This window comes from Neovison vison, chromosome 11 (assembly GCF_020171115.1).
Source record: "Neovison vison isolate M4711 chromosome 11, ASM_NN_V1, whole genome shotgun sequence".
NCBI classification, from domain to species: Eukaryota; Metazoa; Chordata; class Mammalia; order Carnivora; family Mustelidae; genus Neogale; species Neogale vison.
Genome location: NC_058101.1, coordinates 145178833 through 145201139, shown reverse-complemented (window position 1 = coordinate 145201139; position 22307 = coordinate 145178833). Strand labels below are relative to the sequence as shown.

The 22307-nt window shown below is 38.5% G+C and overlaps 1 protein-coding gene across 1 annotated transcript in view; it reads left to right on the top strand.

Moving 5' to 3' along the window:
* Positions 1-22307, top strand: part of ARHGAP10 (Rho GTPase activating protein 10) — a 324116-nt gene that overhangs the window by 267787 nt on the left and 34022 nt on the right. Inside the window, exon 19 of the mRNA XM_044224902.1 lies at positions 2829-2979. Within this exon, the coding sequence (XP_044080837.1) occupies positions 2829-2979 (151 nt within the window). The remainder of the gene's footprint in view (positions 1-2828; positions 2980-22307) is intronic.

Here is a 22307-nt window from a genome sequence, read left to right as displayed (position 1 = left end):
AAGAATCACCTGGAAGCTTTAAAAATGGAAATCAAAGGAAAACAAAACAGTTCCCCATTCCCAGGTATAATTTCTCCCCAGTTTTATTCAGATATAATTGACATAAAGTGTTCGTTTTAGTTTAAGGTGTACAGTATAATGATTTGATCTATGTATGCATTGTGAAATAATTACTATAGTAAGTTTGGTTAACACCCATCATCTCACATACTTAAAAATTTTTGTTTCTCATAATGAGCACTTTCAAGGCTTATTCTCTTAGCAGCTTGCAAATATGCAATACAGTATCACTAACTGTAGTCACCATGCTACATTCCATCCCCAGAACTTTATCTTATAGCTGGAAGAAGTTTGTACCTTTTGACCACCTTTATCCATTTTCCCCATCCCCATCCTCCTACCTCTGACAGCCACTAATCTGTTCTATTTCTAGGAGTTAGGGTTTTTTTTTTTTTAATTTATTTTTTTTTCAAGATTCCTCCTATAAGTAAGATCATAGAGTATTTGTGTTTCTCTGTCTGATTTCACTTAGCATTATGCTCTGTGACCATCCGTGTTGTCATATGGCAAGATTTCCTTGTCTTTTTATGACTGAATAATATTCTCTCAGATATTTTTTTTAAAGATTTTATTTATTTATTTATTTGACAGAGAGAAATCACAAGTAGGCAGAGAGGCAAGCAGAGAGAGAGAGGAGGAAGCAGTCTCCCCGCTGAGCAGAGAGCCCGATATGGGACTCGATCCCAGGACCCTGAGATCATGACCTGAGCCGAAGGCAGCGGCTTAACCCACTGAGCCACCCAGGCACCCCATTCTCTCAGATATTTTGATGTAAACTAAATATTGTCATAAGTATTCCAGAGGCTTCTGGAGGCTCAGCCCTGGGATGTCTCAGATCAGTCCCCTGTGAACATTGGAGTCACACTCCCAGGTCCTGGCTTCCTTGGTAGTTTGACTCTCTAGACTTGAGCTGCCCACAGCTTACTGCCCCACAATATTCCTACTCATCCTCTCACCCTGAGATGTGTGGGGGAACAGCAGTCATCAGTGTGGATCTCGGAGGAAGTTCTGTTCAGAAGGTTATTAGCTAGCTATCTAGCATCAGTTCTGGGGATACAACTTTGCCATTGTTTATCTAGGCTTTGGATGTATTGCCTCTGTGTATTGTTTGGTTTCCGATTTCACTACTGTCCCAGAGGTATTTCCCATATTTGTAAAGATCAAACACAGGTAAATCAAGACCCTATTCCAAAAGTTGGCCACACATGTGCTGTTTTCTTCCAGTGGAAGTAAGTTTCCCCATCTTTTCTTCTCTTCTTCACATTGTCGTGCATTTTTCAGCCTAACTTCTTTTCTGTTCCCACTACCCCACAACCTTCTTTAATTTGCACAGTGACAGATGGTAATAAATCCAGCTGTGGACAGTAGTTTAGACAGCAGAGGATTTCTTTTTTTTTTTTTTTTTAAGGCAGATAAGTAATTTGCTATTTGCCAGAGTGCCTGATTGGAACACAGAGTCTGTGGAAATATGGTGTTAGCAGGTTACCAGTTGGAGCACTAAATTACATTTTCACTAGCAAATATTTGTCCAGAGTAATTTAAATCATTTTGTATTCCATTTACACATGAGGGGGCAGTATGGTACTATAAAGCAAAGGCTCTGTTGAAATTGTCTATTTTTATTGGTATATAATAGTTTTTAGGTGAGAACTTTTAGTCTCTGCGATTATAGCTCTGCTATGGTTGTTAGCTGTTAAATGTGATACGCATATGTGATACCCTCACTTGTATATCCGGGTCACACGCCTGTTTTTATTTAAATGCATAAATAATCATTTCCTTGCAGCAGTGGGGTTTTCCCACAGTGCTTTTTATTGTCAGTTTATATTTATGTTTTGTTTAATGCTAGCTAGCTTTCTTCCTGTTTCCTGCTTCCACTTGGGGAGCATCAGCCCTCTTGGAGATACAGTCTCTATTAGGTTGGTATGTCTAAATATTTTATTTTATGAGTTCATTGAAGACCAAAGGATCTGCAGTTTTGTTGGGGACAGGAAGCCTCTGAACCCAGGTCTTGGAAGGTCTCTATATAAATCACCTCTGCATGATATGCTTCCCTCTACAGATTGCTTTTCTCAAAAGAAAAAAAATTGCTAAGCAAAGAAGCAGCACATTTTAATTAATGTTATTATTGCTGATCCATGAGTGACACTGTAAGATAATCAAGGTGCTAATATTCTAGGTTTCATAAATGGAAGGGAAATTATTAAAAGAAGTTGGAAGGTATTAACTGATAAAATCTATAAAGCGTTTTATGAAAAATGTACATGGGACTCTGAAAGGTAATTTCATAAGCACAAGCTATTTTTAAATGTGTAAAAGTATTTGCAGTCATATGTTTCTGTTTATGTAGTTAAAAAAAATTGAGACCAGCATTTGGCATAAATATAACCCTGTAGGAAATTTAATGGGGTATTTACTTTTGACGTTTTATCCTGGCTACTTTCTTTGTGGATGGATAGCTGTGGTATTGTCTACACCTGGTAAAGATAATTAAACGTATTTAGTTTGGGAATGAATTTATTTTGCAATGTAATGATTGGATGTTGCTTTTACTTAATTTTAAGGGGAAATTTTATTTTGAAATCTGATGTTAAAAAAATAGATGAAAGGCTTAGGACCTGTACCTGAAATTTGAAGGAATGGGTTTTTGGCTCTAGCGTGTTTTGGATGAGCTCCAAATCAAATGTTGTTTGATCCTGGTTTAATATTGCAACACATAGGTTTCTGTTCATTGGAAACGATTAATGTCCTTTATGCTTTGATGGCAGATTTTTAGGACCCTGCCTGATGCCACATTCCCAGAGCCAGTCTCCCTGTCAATATCACCCCCAAATGCTCCACCAAGGCAGTCGAAGAGACAAGGCCAGAGGACTAAGAGACCCGTGGCTGTATATAATCTTTGTCTTGAGCTGGAAGATGGTAAGATGTTAATGATATTTTTCTGCTTGACAGCCTGTTGAGGGTGTGGTATATCGTATGTCCCCAGGGAAGGCCATGGTTTTCCTTCCTCTGTGACTTAATTCCTTTTCTCCTCAAAATGATAATTTTTGAGATTAACAAGGAGGGTGAAGCTTCCTTGGCAGAGAGAGAATGCGAGTTTCAGGTTTGTGTTTGTATTTGTTATGCATGCTTCTTTTTTTATTTTTAAAAGACAGCTTAAATTTCTTTTTTGGGAGACTTGTGTGACCTCCTGTGAGGTTATATAACTCTGAGACAAATGGAAGGGGAACTAAAATTAAAGCAGATCTTTTGAGAGGAGCTGATAGTCTAATGTTAAATGCATCTGGATTAGAGACAGAGTCTTCTGTTGCCCTAGAGTTTAGGGCTTTTGCTTCTTACTTAGCCCATCTTTCTGATGTTCTTGTGAGGCTAGCATCTCCTCACCTAGCAGGAGTGGCAAAGGGACCTGCCTTAGGGGCCAGGCTGAGTGGAGTGAGCATAAGCTGTAGTGGCACTGGGGTGAACGGAAGTTCTCCCGTCTCATCCTGGCTGCCACGCACTCGTTGTCATGCAACCACATTGTTTCAGCATTGCCAGACTGCCTCACTGTTTAAAGAGAGCTTGGAAATTGGAATTTGAAATGCTGATCTCTACAAAACAAGACTGTGCCATGTAGAAGTCACCGATTGCCAGTTTGTAATCATGTGGTTATTGGTATGGAGAGGAAGATGATCCTGGTCTCAGAAACTCCAATTTCAGTAGGCATGTCTGAAACGGGGACTCATTTGTTGTGGGATTTCACATTTCCTGAACTTGAAACTCATTGTCATTCTTTTTCTTCTCATCCTTTTTTTTTTTTTTTCTTTTTGTCTCTTTCATTAATTATCCTTTCAAGCCATTACAGTTATATTGGTTTGGAAGTTGAAGGTGAATGTCAGAGGGAGGAAGGGAATGAATGCAGACAGAAACAAATACAGTACCTTCATCATGAGGAGCTATATAGTCAGACGTCCAGGTAGTTAATATCCAAAGATCGATGAGAGTCCTCTCCCAGGAGGACTCGGAATGCTTCCTGTAGTAACGTGGGGGGTGAAGGTGTGCTGGTATTCTTTTATATTAATACATGCATCATATGATACAACTATTAGTTTTATAATTAAGACATGCATCATATGATAAAACTATTCGTTTTACAATTAGATCCTTATTTTCCAGAGGAAGAGCCTGAATCATTAAAATCAACCTATAATTTCAGAGCTTACTTTTAGACATCAGTTTCAACTTCTGATCCCACCTCACTTTTTTGTTCTCTTTTTTTCTCACCTTCACTCCCTCAACAGAGTTGCTAATAAGGAGTAAAACTGACTGGTTTGAATTGCACCTTTTCTTGTATCTCACTTGTCCTCTGGTGGAAGTGTTAATAAATTGTGAAAGAGGCTAATGTTGGGAAGTAGGAAGAGAAAAAGAAGTCAAGGAGATATATCATACATTATGTAGAATAGTATCTACATTGGCTCACTGGCCCTTGAGCAAAACTGAACTGACTATATTTCATAAAGGAAATGACTGAAGAGGGACTGTTTGTCTTAGAATCGTATCTACTTTTTTGGTATTTTAAGGAATTAAATCATAATACCCAATCATGTATACATGGTATACTGGCCTTTTGATCATTGGGTTGCTAAGTGATTAGTAATGAGTAAGAAGTTGCTGAAGTGGTGTTTGGCATGTCTTTTATGGGAATCCTCAAGATGGTATAATCATAGCTTTCCTAGTTTTAGGTCATATAATAATTCTTAATTATTTGATTATACAGGGAAAAGATTGTGAAATACTCAATTCTTTTAGTCTGTTTTCATGTTCATTATTTATATGATGTTTTCTTCTGCATTTTGTACTTTATAACTTTACATTAATCTTGCTTGATTGCAGCCTTGGAATTTGTTGCTGGTGTTGCAAGCTGTCAGAATCAGGAAAATTCGTGCTTTTGTTGTAGAGTGATTTTATTTGACTTTAGAGGTCATAATATAAAACAATTAAAAGCTATTATTTATCCTCCCACCAACCCCCCATTAATTGTAGCTAAGCTTTAGTGAAACTCAAGTTTGTGAAGAAGAATTATTTCAGAGAGAACAGTAAGGTCTACATATTGCATTTTCCAAAAGGAGAGTGAGTTGTGGATAAATGAAGAGAAAAACTTTTGAAAGAAAGCATATAGGAGAAGGTTACTAAAAACTGTGTTATTGAATACCACTTATCATATTGAAAACTCTGCGTCCTTCTGTGGAGGGGGATCTATTCTTGCCATTAAGATGTAGTTTTTTTTCCCCAGTAGCATAAGTTCTTTTATTGTCAACTCAAAGTTTTCAAAAAGTTCATCTTTTTTGTATTTCTTCTTATCAGTGGTGCTAGTCACTTGCTGTGTTTCTCTAGGTTTGGTTAAAGTATGCATTATAGCCAACTTTGGTGGATTATTTTTCTCAATTTTGTAGCTTATATGAATGTGATAATTTAAATGCAAATATGCCCTCTCTCCCATTTATGCACTGTAGTATAAATTAATCTTGATTTAATGAAACCCAGGGCAAATAGTTTTTCTTTAAATTTAGGTGGATTATCTGTCAAGATTCAAGGGACTGGACTGGACAACTGGAGATTTTCTTTAGCCCTATGATTTGGTCACAGATTTGGTATTTGAGTTTGTAGTGTGTTAGTTCTTCTTCGGCCTTGAGTAGGGTATGAAATTGTGTGACGTAGCAAATAGCCAACCCTGGAAAGCCATCAGAATCGGCTTCAGTGAAACATCAGGGAGATCAAAAAGTCATTATTAGTGAAGAGTCAGCAAGCCTGTTATATGAGTTGAAGTAGGATAGGCCTGGAAGCAGAGAATTCAAACAGGCATAAAATGAGAGTGAAACCCTCTCCTGTTATACATGACTTTTATTATGATATGTTCAACCCCACCTTCATCCCAATTGAGAGATGACCAATATAATTAAAGACGCCTAATATCTTTACTTTGTTGAAGACTTTAATTGGCTTTGGCACATCTAGTCATACTGTATAGACAATGCTCATTATTTTTCTTTGTAATATATGATTAAGTGATATTAAAGTTATTATTTGCAAAAGACCTTAAAATTCTAGTTAGTTGCTTAAGGATCCTTACTGATGATTAATATGAACTGAAATGGATATAGTTTCTGGCTAGATTTCTTTCAATAGAGCAGCTTTTAAATCTTTACTGAAATTCTTATCTTTATTTTGTAATAATAATACAATGTAGAAGCCATATTGTTTGTTTTCATATAGCATTTAATAATCTCATGAACTTCAAAGTTGAGGAGATTTGGCTAAGTCTTTTGTGAAATAGCAAAATATGAGGTAGACCAGAAAGTACGAAAAGGAAAACTAAAAATCAGAGGTCTACATTCATTCTCCAATTATCTTTCTGTGTTTTTATTTTCTTAGAATTAGTAATAAAGTAACTCTAAACAAGTTCATTATATAACGTATGTTCCTTTTCTCCTGCCAGCTCCATATTTATGTCCTTACTACCACTTATATAAAGAGAGACTGTTTTCTTTTATTTCTTTCTTTCCCTGTCTCTCTTTCTTTCTTTGGGGTGGGGAGGGGCAGAAGGGAGGGAGAGAGTGACTCCCAGGCAGATTCCCTTCTGAGCACAGAGCCTGACTTCAACTCGGGAGTCTATCTCACAATCCTGAGATCATGACCTGAGCTGAAATCAAGGATCGGACGCTTAACCAACTGAACCACTTGGATGCCCCGAGACTATTGTCTTTGTTGTAATTCTCCTAAATATAAGGAAGGTTCTTGAGGCTACATGAAATATATTCTTTGTTATTTTCATTCATGGCAGGAGAAAAATTTTAAAGGTTTGGGGAGTGGGAGAGAAGATGACTGTCGTCTAAATTTTGACTAAGCTCTCTCTTTCTTTATGCTAGCTCTAATTATAAACAGAACTAGGCATTCACAGGACAAGTTTTTATTTGTATATTCTTGGGTAGTTAGGTAGGCTGTGCCCATCTTTTGTACATGATATAGCAGTTTATTTGTTTAGGCAACTGAAAAAATATGATTTATGGTGAGTTGAAAACAGAATCATCTTGTAAGCCAGTTGGTAAGATTTAATAATATAGAGTAGGTCTTACTTGGGTATTGTTGGGTTGGCACTTTCACACTTGGATGCTGGATGTGCTAACTGCAGCACGTTTTGTTGAACATGTGTTATTGTAGTCCTACAGTATGACAAGGGTGCAGAGCCTTATAAGCAAAAAGTGAAAATGTAACTGTTGAAAGGGAGATAGATAAACAGTGAAGCATGAACATTTCCCTTCTGTTCTAAGGAAGAACATACTGTGACATGGATCAGTCTCTAAAATTGGAGTAGGACAAATAAGTTGTATAAATGTCCTTTCAGCTTAAATGATAACAAGTTGGATTTTTAAAAATGATTACCTAACAGTTAAATGTCCCCTATCAGTGAGAATAATGCTGATGAGATAAATGAGGCACCTTAGATATGTCAGAAAAAATCTTAATTGAATAATGAGGCATAAGCAAGAGAATAGAACTAAAAAAGTAGGCTACTGTAAGGCCTTTTGAAATGTAGATTTTTAATCCTAAAATATGGAATGCTTCTGGCATTTGGGAGGTTTTTTGCCTCTATCATTTATTAGTGATTTTTCTTATACTGGACACTAAAATCAGACTTCTGCATCTTTTAAAAAAATTTTTATTTCAGAGGGAGCGTGCACAGGTGGGGGAAGAGGCAGAGACAGAGGGAGAAGCAGGCGCCCTTCCCACCTCACCCCCCACTCCCTGCCAAGCAAGGAGCCTGATGAGGGACTGGATCTCAGGACCCTGAGGTCATGACCTGATCCTAAGGCAGACACTTAACCAACTGAGCCACTCAGGAACCCCTATACTGGCTATCTACTGAAGAGCTTTTATAAACTCCGTATTATGTCGCACAGTGTTTCAAGGAGTAGATATTCTACTTCCCTTCTGTCACTACATAGTGAAATAATGAAACAGCATGGCAGTAAGGACCCAGTCCTGGGCTGTCGGCTTTGAGGGCCTCAGGAAGCAACTCCAGGGCTGCAGGAGGTGGGGAAGTTTTCCTGGTTTTCTTGAGGGGAGCCATTTTGGCAGTTGGACCGGGAATGATTTCAGGTGAGGGGACTAGCTCGAATGAAGGCATGGCAGCAAAGTTGAGCAAGAACAAGGCAGGGGCTTGAGGAAGAGGCTAGCTTGATCCGAAGGGGACAGGGCTGAGGAGTAGTGACGGGCAACCTGATGAGATGCTGCCAACCCTGCCAAGGTCTGCCTAAGAAAGGAACAGGTGGTAAGAAGTCTGGGCTGAGGAATTCATATTCTGATTCAACTGGTGGGCAAATAGCTTACCCTCTCTAAATCTGTTTCATTACCTACAAAATGGGAGTTACCATAATATCTACTAGTGGGGATGGTTGAGAAGACTTTAGGGGGTTAATGTACTTAATATAGTGTCTGGCATATAGTAAACGCTCAAGTACTGGCTTCTTCTGTTCAGTATTGTTGTTAAAGCCAGAGAAAGGTGCCTTATAGTTAGAATGATAAGAGAAGTTACTATTTTTTTCAGCAAGGGAGTTGTAACATGGAAAATAATATCAAAAGAAGTTTAATGGGACTTAATTTGTCTGTAGGAATCAGGAAGACTGTGGCAAAGGGTGGTTAAGTAGTTTAGGCTCACAGTGACGGGGTTTTGAACCAGCACTAGGGATGGAAGATGAGTCTGGGAGAGATGTTCAAGCACGTTGAGGGGACTTCTTAACTGACTCAGTGTGGAGGATGAAGGCACATAATCAATACGAGGTCTTCAGCCAAGTGTTACGCTCATAGATAAATGTATCATTGCATTTATGTCTTAGGTTTTGCCTTGAGGATTTATTTTTTTTTAAAATATTTAGACCACCTTTCCATCAAGAGGAAGGAAGTATCTCATTTTGTTAGCATATTCAATACATACTGCTGTATGTAACTGTTTTGGAAAATAGGTTTGGTAAAAATAGCATTAAATGTATTATTATAAATATTGTATATGGAAAGTCAGTTTCCATACTGCCTATGGAAAGTCAATATTAAGAAAATATTAGAATTTTCTGAATATTTTAAGAAGAACTATTAAATAATACAAAGTGTTACATCTTCTTAGTGAAAGAATAATCTCACAACTGTGAACAGTGGAGAGCTCCTTTTTTCCCCCTCTACTTTACCTCACAGGCTTATAGCCTCATTCACTCAAAGACTGGAGGGTACAAGATGGGAGAAAAGCACTACACTAACAGGTGCTCATTTCAGTAGATGTCAAAGGTGGATCGCGGGCAGTCCTGGCAGCTATGTACTCTCTAATCTCAGTTCCCAAGAGAGCATCTTTAGAAATTGCTTTCATGAAAACATGCTTTTGTAAGTGAATTGTAACTGCTCTGTCCTCCCTCGATGTAAGAAGAACCACCGTAAAACCATTGTTGATGTGAATTTCCAGTGACATTCTACAGCTATTGACATTTTCTTGTCGACCTATCTGATCAGCTTGACACAGAATTATAACCAGCCCAAATAACTGAGCACAAACAGATCTTTGGCTCAAGCTTGGCAATCTTCTCTCAATTCTTATCATTTTTTTGGCATGACACTTCATGGATGGGCTCTAGATAATAACTTCCTGAGTGCCAGGCCTCTTGCCATCTCTCCAGAGCAATGTTATGATTCCCTGACATGGAATTACTGTATTGTGAAGTTAAATCTAAGACCAGGCTTGACTCAGTGACAGTATATGTAGACAGATTATTTCTTAACTCGATTTTACAATGATGAGATCAATGGGTTGGAAAAGGCAGCCAGAAACTTCAGGGCTGTAATTGAGTTGTGGTGTGCCCATTAATCATGCAAGCTGCCTCCCCTGCCTTGGCGTCTCCCCAGAAGCCTCCCAGAAGCTCAGCCCCCCTAATGTTAGTGACAAAGCACACGGCAACTTGTTATATGACTTCCTATATAATCTTAACTCTGCTTCTGTGTGGGATGAACATTTCCCCTTTTCTCTGGAGGGAAAAAGCTTATTTAATGCCGTCAAAAAAAAAAAAATACATAGCTGCTTCTGTGGTGAAAATAAGTTCATGGCAGGTAACTAGAATTTATAGAAGAGAGAAAAATTCTTTAAAGCTGTCTCCCTGTGGTGTGGGTTTTTTCTTCACTTCTAATAGCTTTTATTTTAATTTCTAGTTCTGAATTCAAGCAGCTGTCATTCTCTTTATAGCCCTTTTTGAAACTCCTACAGCGTAGGAGGTAGCCGGGCTGTCTAAGAAACATCTTTTCAAACCAACCAAAGTATTGTTTATCCTGAATGAAATAGAATTTTTAAGGCTGTCAAGAGTGAGTGATTTGAAACGTTTTCTTTAATAGCCAGGAAGATGAGCAGAAATCTTGAAGGGGAGGAAGGTGTTATCTCAACGTGGCCAATTCCAAGTAACTTCTATTACTCAGAAAACTCTTTTGGACCAAGATAAAAGTTAACACGAAGTAAGGATGTTGTCTACAATTAATATAACAAAACAAACCTGTGACAGCTCAGTTTTATTTCCTGAATCCTTACTAGCTGTTGAGGAAAAAGAAAGAACGCGAGATGGAGTCAACAGTGGAGAATATTCCTGTGAACTAGTCATTTCTAATTGCCTTTTGTGAACTCTGAGTAGCAGCTCTGCTGCTTGGCTTGGTTTCCTTTGGGGGCTCATTCCACTTCCCATGGCATTGCTGTGTACCCTCTGTACAATATCTAGAAGGAGTCCAGTGTCACCCTTGGATGAAAAAAAGAGTCTTCAAACCTACTAAAATGAATTCTTGGGCTGGCATTTTGCATGTACTAATATTTGCTCTCTAAAATCAACAGCATGGCTTCTCGAGCTTCAAATGCGGTGATGGTCATCATTTTATTTTTCTCTTCGGGTCAGAAGAGAATAGTACTTTTTAAAGTCTTTGTTGATTATCTTATTTTTAAGGTATATATTTTCTCTTAAACATTTTAATTGTTAATGCAAGAGCAAGATACAGAATTTGGAGGGCGATGATGGTGAACAGTTACATATGCCATTGTATGCCAGACACCGTTTTTAGCAATGTCTGTCAGAGAATAGATAAAGCTCATAACCATCCAAGAGCTGCTTGAATTCAGAACTAGAAATTACATTTTATGGTTCAGGAAACTGAGGCCCAGGGGTCAGGAAGGCACCCGAGTCTCCCAGCTGGCCAGTGCAAAGCCAGGACTGAGCCTAAGCAGCACGATCCCACGGTCTGCTCTGGCCCCTTCCTCCCGGCTGGTGTGTGGAACACACGTGCCGCAGCGAGAGCTCCTCCTCCCGGAGTCCGCACACATGGCCTGCTGGCCTCTGACTCTCTCAGAGATACTTGGTGCATTTCAAACAGTGTGTCGATTTATTCTTTTTGAACTTCAGGAATGATTCTTGGTTTTTCCATTAAAAACAAAAAAAACAAAAAACCAAGGGCCTTGTTTCCCTCTACTGGATTCAGAGTAATGGTCTCGATGGAGGAGAGGAAAGAGAAGAGGCAGAGATATGTATGGTTTTAAATCTGGGACACAGTGGCAGAAATGGGCTCTCCAAAAAAGAGAGAAAGGAAGCAAGCAAGCAAGCAAGAGAGGGAGGAACGTGGTGGGGGGAGGAGGGGAGGAAGGAAGGATGGAAGAAAAGGGCGGGGGGGTGTGCCTGGGTGGGCTCAGTTGGTTAAATATCTAACTTTTGATTTCAGCTCAGGGTCCTGAGAGCCGGCCCTGTGTCAGGCTCTGTGCTGAGCGTGGAGCCCGCTTAAGATTCTTTTCCTCTGCCCTTCCCCTCTGCTTGCTCATGTCCTCTTTCTCTCAAAAAAAAAAAAAAAAAAAAAAAAAAAAAAGGAAAGAAATGGGCTCATTTTTATGGAAAATGGGGAGGGAAAACACTCATTTTATTTCAGTGCTATATTTGTCTTCTTGTGGGTTATGCAGCCATTTACCTAAACAGACCAACACCCTTTCTCATGTTAGCCGTCGTGCGGATGTCTCAGGAACCAAACTGCGCAGCAGGTTGTCATAGAAGTGGAAAGGGGAAGTCAGCAATGTAAAGCTGCCTGAATATTCTGGATTTTACTAGTATTTTTTCCCCTCCTCTTTCTTCCTTCTATTAAAAAGAAATCTAAAAAAAAAAAAAAACATAGATAACATGTTCCCTGGTTGGAAACACCAGAAAGTATAGAAGGATGTAGTGAAAAGTCTCCATTCCACCCCATCAGCTCGGTTCCCACACCCTGCGGCGTCTGCGCAGTGGGTCTCTCTGTGATCACTGATGGTCATGGCTCGAGCCACATGAAAGTGCCAGCTTTGGGCTCCACAGTTATCTAATCTCAGCCATTTCAAAAAGAGTTCTCATTTAGTAGGTCAAAAATACGAAAGCCATCAGAAGTTTCATGCAGTTCAACCTATAGTTTCTTAAATCATTTCAGGGTGGAGATCCAAATTGGATTGCTAACTACTGTCGTTGGAAGGGTTGTACCATTTGAAACTGCTGTTCATGCATGTCAAAAATGATTGGAGAGCCTCAATTTCCCATGGCTGAACCTGTGGTTTCTCATTTATCCTTCCAGAATTCTTTATGTATTTATAAGCAAATATGAATAGAGATTCTTACTTACTTTCTTATGCATCCAACAGCCGGGTGTACCTAATTAAAAAAATATTAAATAGACTCATTTTTACTTTTCATATTGCTACAGAACTCTCCTTCCCTGTTTTTCACTGCTGTACAGTATTCGGTAGGTTCTGTTGTACACATGTACTCCTAAGAGAGCCTTGTGTTCCAGAGTCCAACCCAAGTGGATAATGCAAACCCCTTACTAACCACACGCAGGCTTTAGTCTTCCAACGATAACCAGAATGTTTTCACAGAGATAATATACATGGTATGTTTTTGAGTGACTAAAGCAGGCTATAAACAGAATTTCCAGAATGATCTCACTTGTAAAGGAAAACTATGTCAAGAAATGTAGAAGCATAGACATAAATCTGGAAGAATATGAATCAGTTATGACCTTGGTTATACTTAAGAGGTGAGAGTTGTGGTTTTCTTCTTTATTCATATCTGTGTTCTTTTTTCCTATATTTCTTGTTACACATTCCTTGTATAATAATACACATATTCCTTGTTATACACAGGTATTATTTATTATACACATATGTACATATTATTTTTATACACAGTGTTACATACACGTACATATAAATACAAGTGAATATACATGTGCCACATAAATATATCTGTATTTAAGTTAAAAAAGTTTCAGCCTAGAAGAAGGGTCTGCGGCCTCTCTGGCATGAGTTGGTGTGGACAGACTTCATTGGTGCTACACCGAGAATGGATAGCTCTTGCTGGTTAGTGGTTTTCTGTTTGATTTCATATATCTTTCATCTTCCACTTGGGCTGCTCTCTGAGCCACACTGTGCAAGCATTTTGGGGATCACTCTCCCTGGAAAGACTTAGGTAGCAAAGAGTTTTATTGACTGGTAGAATTGCTGTGGTCAAGTTTGGATTTAAAGTAATCTGGATTTAAATCCTTGTACTCTTTCTGTCTTTTATGATCACGGCAAATTCTCTTCTAAGCCTCATGGGTTTGGTGCAATAAAATTTCACATAGGTTTTTTGCCAAGAACAAATGAGTTGATAGTTGTAAACCGCCCAATATTTTGCAAATACTCAAGAGTTTTAGCTTATTTTTCTCAGGGCCTGCTATATGAGGTAAAGGGCTTCAAGTATATTTTCATATAAGGTAGACTTCCAAAGAGAGTGTAACTCCATCTTTTATTTTTGCCAAGCGTAATACCTAGGCATATTGGTTTCTAGTGTCTTAATCCACCATTTGATAATAATTAACATTCCTCAGGGGAGAAGAATGGCCGAGGAGGCGGACAGGTAAATAGCTAGGAGTCCAGCAGCCCTCATTGTCTCAGCTGGGTTGGAGTTTGTGTTCTGAGCAGTGATCTAAATTTCCTGAGCTGTCAAAGTGTCAGCTTTCCTCAGAAGTTTATGGAAGACAGTTTGATTCAGTATCTGATTACTTTTTGGTTCCTCAGGATAATAGTACATGGTTGTTATATTTTTTGTTTTTTTATGTAGGCAGAAATCTGAGTCGGTAAATAATACTTCAGGACTGTTGATGATGGTGTAAAAATGCTCTCAGGCTTTACAGAGTAAAGCAATTTGCTTTGACTTCTATTGATACAGCAAGTGAACGGGTCTTATTCACTTTATAATTGAATTGCTACAGCCTTCCATCGACCTTTGCAAGTAGTAGAGGTGGTTCCTGGCGTTGTAACCTAATGCCCATTAGCTGCTGCTATAATGTTATAATGGGGTTCGTGTTTTATGTCGTGTGATACTAACTCATCAGCTTGTCCTCGCATACATGGTGGGTATATCCAGGCTGTGTAGTAGTTTTGGGGGGCGAGCATCATCCTTAAGTTTTTCAATCTGCAAGCAATAGAAAATAGAATTTGCCTAATAATTTTATGGTAACTTCATTACACCTTTTATGCCTTAATGTGACACATGAATTCATAGTTCAGGAATTGCCTTTTTCCCTCTTATACAAGTGTTTTGGTAGGTGCATATCTGTATGTAGTTTTGTTTTGTTGCGCTTTTGGGATTGGGAGTCGGAGGCTATTCTACTGAGATAACCTTTCCTAGACACAATTTCAGATAAAGAGATTGTATTACCCAAGTGGATTATTCCCATTTAGCCACTGAGTGTCATTAATCTGCATGTTATTTAGCTTCATTAAGGTTTCCATTACCGTTTGTCTTGTTGGATGAGGATAAAATGAAATGAGGGGAACTGGGACATTTTGCCCCCTGCCCAGCATGACATTGCCTTAACTTGTAGCAGAACTGAGAACTGGGTAAGTGGGACTTTAGGAACCTTTCCTTCCACTCGGCAGTGATAACCTGTCTCAGAGCACCTCCCACTGCGGAGAAACACAATTAGCTTTCTTCCCTTAATGGGCATTTGGCAGGGTTAATCTCTTCTGCCTCCTCCCCTTTCTTTCCTAATGTAAGACTTAGGGAAGATTTTCTGATCAAAGAATCTAGACTGTTTTCTAACAGTAATCATTTACCACCTACTACTCTAGGAACACTTAAGAATTCCCTTTGAAAGGTAGGGCTGGATTTGCTTTTTTAACAAAAGATATCCAATTACTGTAGGAATTTTAAAAGTTTGATTTTAAAGTCAAACTTTGAGTTTCCTAACCTATCTTGATTATTCTAATTAGTTTAAGAAAGGAACTCTGTGTGTGTGTGTGTGTGTGTGTGTGTATCTACATTTTTAGTTAAGGAAAGCTGATGTATAAGATAGTATGATGTAGTTCTTCTGGTTGAAGTTTGGAGGAATGGATAAGAATAAATATCTGGCCTGAAAAATATATCAACTTTAATTTTTGTCTTGCTTTAGACTTTTTCTTTTTATAGATCTTGCCTTAATGTTTAAGGGCACTATTGGTAGTGTTTCATAAAGCAGATTATCTCAGGTCTTTGGCTATTTTGGGTACAGTAGACTGGCATATGGGAAGATGTGAAGGGAGTGCCAGGTTTTCTTTGGCTCGTTAGGTATTAATTGGGTGTTGAATCTGACCCTGACCCTTCCCAGCCCTGCTGCTCACAGACCACTCTGCTGTGCATCATTCCTTCTGTTTGTATACCACAGCTTCCAGTTAGAGAAGGTCCTAGAAATCCGTGAAGTTCTGACCCAGCCAGCCATTTGAGTAGGTTGTGAAGAAACAAACCTGTTCACTTTTCCTCAGCAACCAAAGAGTGGGCTACTAGGATGAAATCAGTGTTAGGCAAACCACCTAGGCAAAATAGGCTGTTCCCTTATTTTTACCATTTTCCTCAGTCTCACAGTAAATTTGGGTATCTGGCCACACTCATGCCTATACGTCAGTAATTACGGGAATGCTAGGGCTAAGGACAAGAGATGCAAAAACAAAACACTGGATGAAACCATAATCTTGCCTTTGGAGCAGGCACGAGTGATAAGCTGTTCTGGAAGTCATGCTTCTTACTCAGAGGTGCAGCTAGAAAAGGTTTCACTGTCTGCAATGATTTTACCCAGTAGTCTGAAAGCAAGTAGGAATTACGACGTGCATCCAAGACTTGGATAGAAAGCATGAGTCCGTGGGCAACTGGGTTGTCCTTGGATGTCCTTGTTAAAGGTAGGATTCTGTTCTAGATGGGTTGTTTTTCTGCTCCAGTATGACAATTCTAGGATGTCTCATTTCTCACGAGTCAAGTAGCAGAGTTTGAACGTGTAGTAAACACATTTCAGGGAAGAGCCTTGCCTGACGTATGCTACTGTTCCCATGCACTGGATCCTTATTGAATTCTCTGATCTCCGTTTGCCTTAAAATTCCCTTATTGGTCCCCTTCTCATCTTTACGGAAATCAGCGGAAAAATTCTTTCTTCCTACTGTCCCATATATCTGAAGCTTCTCACCAGCTCCTGAACCTATTTAGCTTAATTTACATAGGTCACTTCCATATTTGTTATCTGGTTTTGACATGGTAAAATACGGTGACTCAGACTTTATCTTAGCGAAGTAGAAATAATGTCAGAAACTATAGGAAATGAATTTGGGAGTACTGTATTTGATACAGGGCCCTCCTTTTCAGTACATGTTATGTCCTGGGCAACATTAGAAGGAAAGATGGCTATGGCTCGAAAGAGATTATATTGATGTCATAATATTTGCTACATGGTGGAAACTAAGACAGCATGAGTGTTTCCTGCTTCGTTCAAAGGTTGTGTTTTGAACAGGCTTATATAAGTTAGCAAAACAAACAAATGAAGCTCTCTTCCTACTGCAGCATTTCACTGTCACCTCCCACCCCCCCTCACTTATAGCCTCGTCCCATCAACTTCATTCCCAAAACTACTGTCTGTCGGCTACTGTGACAGATGTTGATTCTTGAGGGTATCCTCTCTCCCTTTTCCACCTGCTCAGCCCTCCTCGGCTTCAGTCATTAAGCCTAAATGTTTGGAGCGTGAATCTACCTTGGGTGCAGCATCATTAGAGAAGACACACCAGTTGGGCAAAGAGGTCAAAATACTCTCAGCTAGACCGTAGTGATTATTATTGGACAGCCCTATTTTAAAAGATGGAAAATACAGAATGACAGGAGAATGGATCCAGGCACAAGGGGAGGGGATTAACCACAGCAGCTTTGTTCACCCCCTGAGGCTGAGAGTGTCCACCTAATTTTGGTTGAAATCAACCTTCAGAAGTTTAATAGATCATATTTAGTCATCAGACCTATTTCTCTGTACTTAGGGTGAGTTTTTATTTGCTGAATCACATTTTCTCATGGATTTACACTGTGATTTTTGAGACTTTTTTCCCTTGGAAAGTCTTAATGCCAATAAATATTAATGATAATAGTTAAGGATATTACCTTCTTACTTTGTAATACAGCTTGCATTTACTAATTATAATATACAGGTAATTCCCCTTGCATCATGCACTAAAAATAAAAAATATATCAAGTGTATTTCAGTAAATTTTAGTTTTATTGAGAGTTTACTGTAACTAAATTTTTTAAATTCACATATAATATATTATTTGTTTCAGGGGTACAAGTCTGTGATTCATCAGTCTTACACAATTCACAGCACATACCCTCCCCAGTGTCCATCCTCTAGCTACCCCTTCCCCTCCCAGCAGCCCTTAGTTTGTTTCCTGAGATTGAGTCTCTTATGGTTTATCTCCCTCTCTGGTTTTGTCTTGTTTCATTTTTCCCTCCCTTCCCCTATGATTTCCTGTCTTGTTTCTCAAATTCCTAATATCAGTGAGATCATATGACAATTGTCGTTCTCTGACTGACTTATGTTGCTTAGCATAATAGCCTCTAGTTCCATCCACATCATTGCAAGTGACAAGATTTTGGTTTTTTAATGGCTGCATAATATTCCATTGTATATATATCACATCTTCTTTTTTTTTAATTTTTTATTGTTTATAAACATATATTTTTATCCCCAGGGGTACAGGTCTGTGAATCGCCAGGTTTACACACTTCACAGCACTCACCAAAGCACATACCCTCCCCAATGTCCATAACCTTACCCCCCTTCTCCCAACCCCCCTCCCCCCAGCAACCCTCAGTTTGTTTCGTGAGATTAAGAGTCACTTATGGTTTGTCTCCCTCCCTATCCCATCTTGTTTCATGGATTCTTCTCCTACCCACTTAAGCCCCCATGTTGCATCACCACTTCCTCATATCAGGGAGATCATATGATAGTTGTCTTTCTCCGCTTGACTTATTTCGCTAAGCATGATACGCTCTAGTTCCATCCATGTTGTCGCAAATGGCAAGATTTTGTTTCTTTTGATGGCTGCATCGTATTCCATTGTGTATATATACCACATCTTCTTTATCCATTCATCTGTTGGTGGACATCTAGGCCTTTTTCATGGTTTGGCTATTGTGGACATTGCTGCTATGAACATTTGGGTGCATGTGCCCCTTTGGATCACTACATTTGTATCTTTGGCCAGTAGTACAATTGCTGGATCCTAGAGTAGCTCTATTTTCAACTTTTTGAGGAACCTCCATGCTGTTTTCCAGAGTGGCTGCACCAGCTTGCATTCCCACCAGCAGTGTAGGAGGGTTCCCCTTTCTCCGCATCCTCACCAACATCTGTCGTTTCCTGACTTGTTAATTTTAGCCATGCTGTAACTAAATTTAATTCGATCATTTAAACAGCCATGATGGCTCTCATTTGACTATCAGTATTTTGGAAAATTGCCTGTTTAAATATGGCATAAAAATGTTCTGAACCTTTATTGTTTTCCAATAAATATTTTGGAGCTATAAAGTTTGCTTTCGTTTTTTGTTTTGTTTTGTTTTTTGGTATGTTTCACAAATTTTGATGTGAAATGTTTTTATTATCATTGAATTCTAAATCTTCTTAAATTTCCACTGTAATTTTCTTTTAAACCATATTTAGTTTACCAGCATATGGAAATTGTTAAATCTGTACTTTTGTTTATGAAGTTATAAATAGTTTGCAATTTTAATCTGAGATGACAGTATGTATAATAGTCAATTTTTGGTATTTAAGACCTTAGTCTTGCTTCAAAAATATTCTGTGTTCTTCTTCTTTGTTGTTGTTTAAGTGTCACTGACACAAATGTTACATCAGTTTCAGGTGTACAACTTTATAATTCGACAGGTCTCTGCATTGTGCTATACTCACCACAAGTGGGGCAACCGTCTGTCACCATACCATGTTATTATAATATCATTGACTATATTCTCCATGCTGTACCTTTCATCCCTGTGACTTATTCATTCCATAACCAGAAACCTGAATCCCCCATTCCCCGTCACCCATTTTTCCCATCATTTTACCCTGCTTCCTTCTGACAGCCATCAGTTTGTTCTCTGTATTTATGGGTCTATATCTGCTTTGTTGTTGATACTGTTCTGTGTGTTTTTTTTTTTTAATTATTTTATTTTTTCAGCGTTCCAAGATTCATTGTTTATGCACCTCACCCAGTGCTCCATGCAATCTGTGCCTTCCTTAATACCCACCACTAGGCTCACCCAATCCTCCACCCTCCTCCCATCCACAACCCTTGGTTTGTTTCTCAGAGTCCACAATCTCTCATCGTTTGTCTCCCCCTCTGATTTCCCCCAATTCACTTTTCCTTTCCTTCTCCCAATGTCCTCCGTGTTATTCCTTATGCTCCACAAATAAGTGAAACCCTATGAAAATTGACTCTCTCAGCTTGACTTATTTCACTCAGCATAATCTCCTCCAGTCCCATCCATGTTGATATAAAAATTGGGTATTCATCCTTTCTGATGGAGGCATAATACTCCATTGTATATATGGACCACATCTTTATCCATTTGTCTGTTGAAGGGCATCTTGGGTCTTTCTACAGTTTTGGCCATTGTGGCCATTGCTGCTATGAACACTGGGGTAGAGAGGGCGCTTCTTTTCACTACATCTGTATCTTTGGGGTAAATACCTAGTAGTGCAATTGCAAGGTCATAGGGTAGCTCTATTTTAAATTTCTATGTGTTTTTAAGATTTTTTTTTAAAAAAATTATTCATTTCACAGAGAGAGATACAGCAAGAGAGGGAACATAGGCGGGGGAATGGGAGAGGGAGAAGCAGGCTTCCCACAGAGCAGAGAGCCTGATGTGGGGCTTGATCCTAGGACCCTGGCATCATGACCTGAGCTGAAGGCAGATCCTTAACAACTGAGCCACCCAGGCACCCCGTGTTCTATGTATTTTTTTTTCCAATTTATTTATTTTCAGAAAAACATTATTCATTATTTTTTCACCACACCCAGTGCTATGTATTTTTAAAGAATATGTATCCCATTTATTGCCGTGTGTGTGTGTGTGTGTGTGTGTGTGTGTGTGTGTGTGTGTGAAATAGGTCACCTCCGTATTGTTGACTGTGGATATCTTTTTTTTTTTTTTTTTGGCCTGCCTGATTAGCATCCAAGAGTAGTATGTTGGAATCTCCAATTACAATTGTTGATTATTCTGTTTTTCCTTACAGTTCCACTCTTGAAGCTGTATCCTTAGGTGCTTACCTTCTTGTTAGATCATCTTGTCCTTTTATCAGTATAAAATGACTCTCTTCATCTCTCCACTTTGTTAAGATTATTATCTTTTTTTTTTTTTTAAAGATTTTATTTATTTATTTGACAGAGAGAGATCACAAGTAGGCAGAGAGGCAGGCAGAGAGAGAGAGGAGGAAGCAGGCTCCCCGCTGAGCAGAGAGCCCGATGCGGGACTCGATCCCAGGACCCTGAGATCATGACCTGAGCCGAAGGCAGCGGCCTAACCCACTGAGCCACCCAGGTGCCCCTAAGATTATTATCTTAATATTTGCCTATTACCTCTGTTATTTTTTTACTCTCAGCCTTTTTTTAAGCATTTTTTTTTAATCAACATATTGTTGGATTAAAAAAATACATTTGGGCAGTCCCTGCCTTTTAACTATTGAGTTTAATCCATTTATGTTATTGTATTTACCATTATGTTAGGACTTCTGTCATTTTATGATTTTTATTTAATAAATTTTGATACTTTTTTTTCTTGCCTTTTCTTTAAAAAAGCAAATGTTCTTTTGTTTCCAGTACTGTTTTCGTTCCTAAGGCGATTGTTCTTAAGTTGGGGCACATAATCTCATTTATCTCTTGGTATCTTAAACTTAGTTATATGTGTTTCTCTCACCACGCCTAATAAGACAAATTATTTAATGCACTCTTCTCTGCCTCTGGGCTCTCCTCCCCAGTCATGTTGATATTTTCCAGAATTTTTGTTCTGGATCATTATCATTATGTTTTTACCTTTTGTCCTAAAGTTTTTAAAAGGTAATAATAGACATTATCAAGTTTGTTGAACATACCATATCACTTCTTTTATTTAAACAATTGAGTGTTTTCTTCAAGAGTGTTATCAATGCAGTTCTTTCTGTGGCAAACCTTGTGTATTTTTATGTTTAATAATACGTTTATTATGGTCACATTTGAGTGGCAGTTGGCATTTTGAATATATAATTCTTTGCTCAAAATTCTTAATACTTTAAAAATATTACTTCATTTGTGCATGCAGAGTTGCTGTTGAGAAGCCTGATGTCAGTCTGGTTCTTTTTTTGTAAGATCTGCTTTTTATATTAGGAAGCTTTTTGTTTCTGTTTTTTCCTTGTATTTGATATTCTCAAATTTTGCAATAATGTATTCTATATGCATTCTTTTATCTCTCTCTCTCTCTCTCTTTCTTTTTCTTTTCTTCCTTATTTTAAAATTTTTAATTCCAGTTACCATACAGTGTTACATTATTTTCAGTTGTATAATACAGTGATTCATTAATTCCGTGTCACCCAGTGCTCGTCATAACAAGTGTACTCCTTGATCCCCATTACCAATTTCACCCATCTCCCCACCCTCTCTGGTAACCATCAGTTTGTTTGCTGTAGTTAAGAGTCTGTTTCTTGGTTTGTCTCCCCCCACCTTTTTTAAAAATCTTTGCTCATTTGTTTTATTTCTTAAATTCCACATGTGAGTGAAATCATATGGTATTTGTCTTTCTCTGACTGTTTTGTTTTGTTTTTTTTTACTTAGTATTATACTCTTTAGCTCCATCCATGTTATTGCAAATGGTAAGATTTTATTCTTTTTTTTG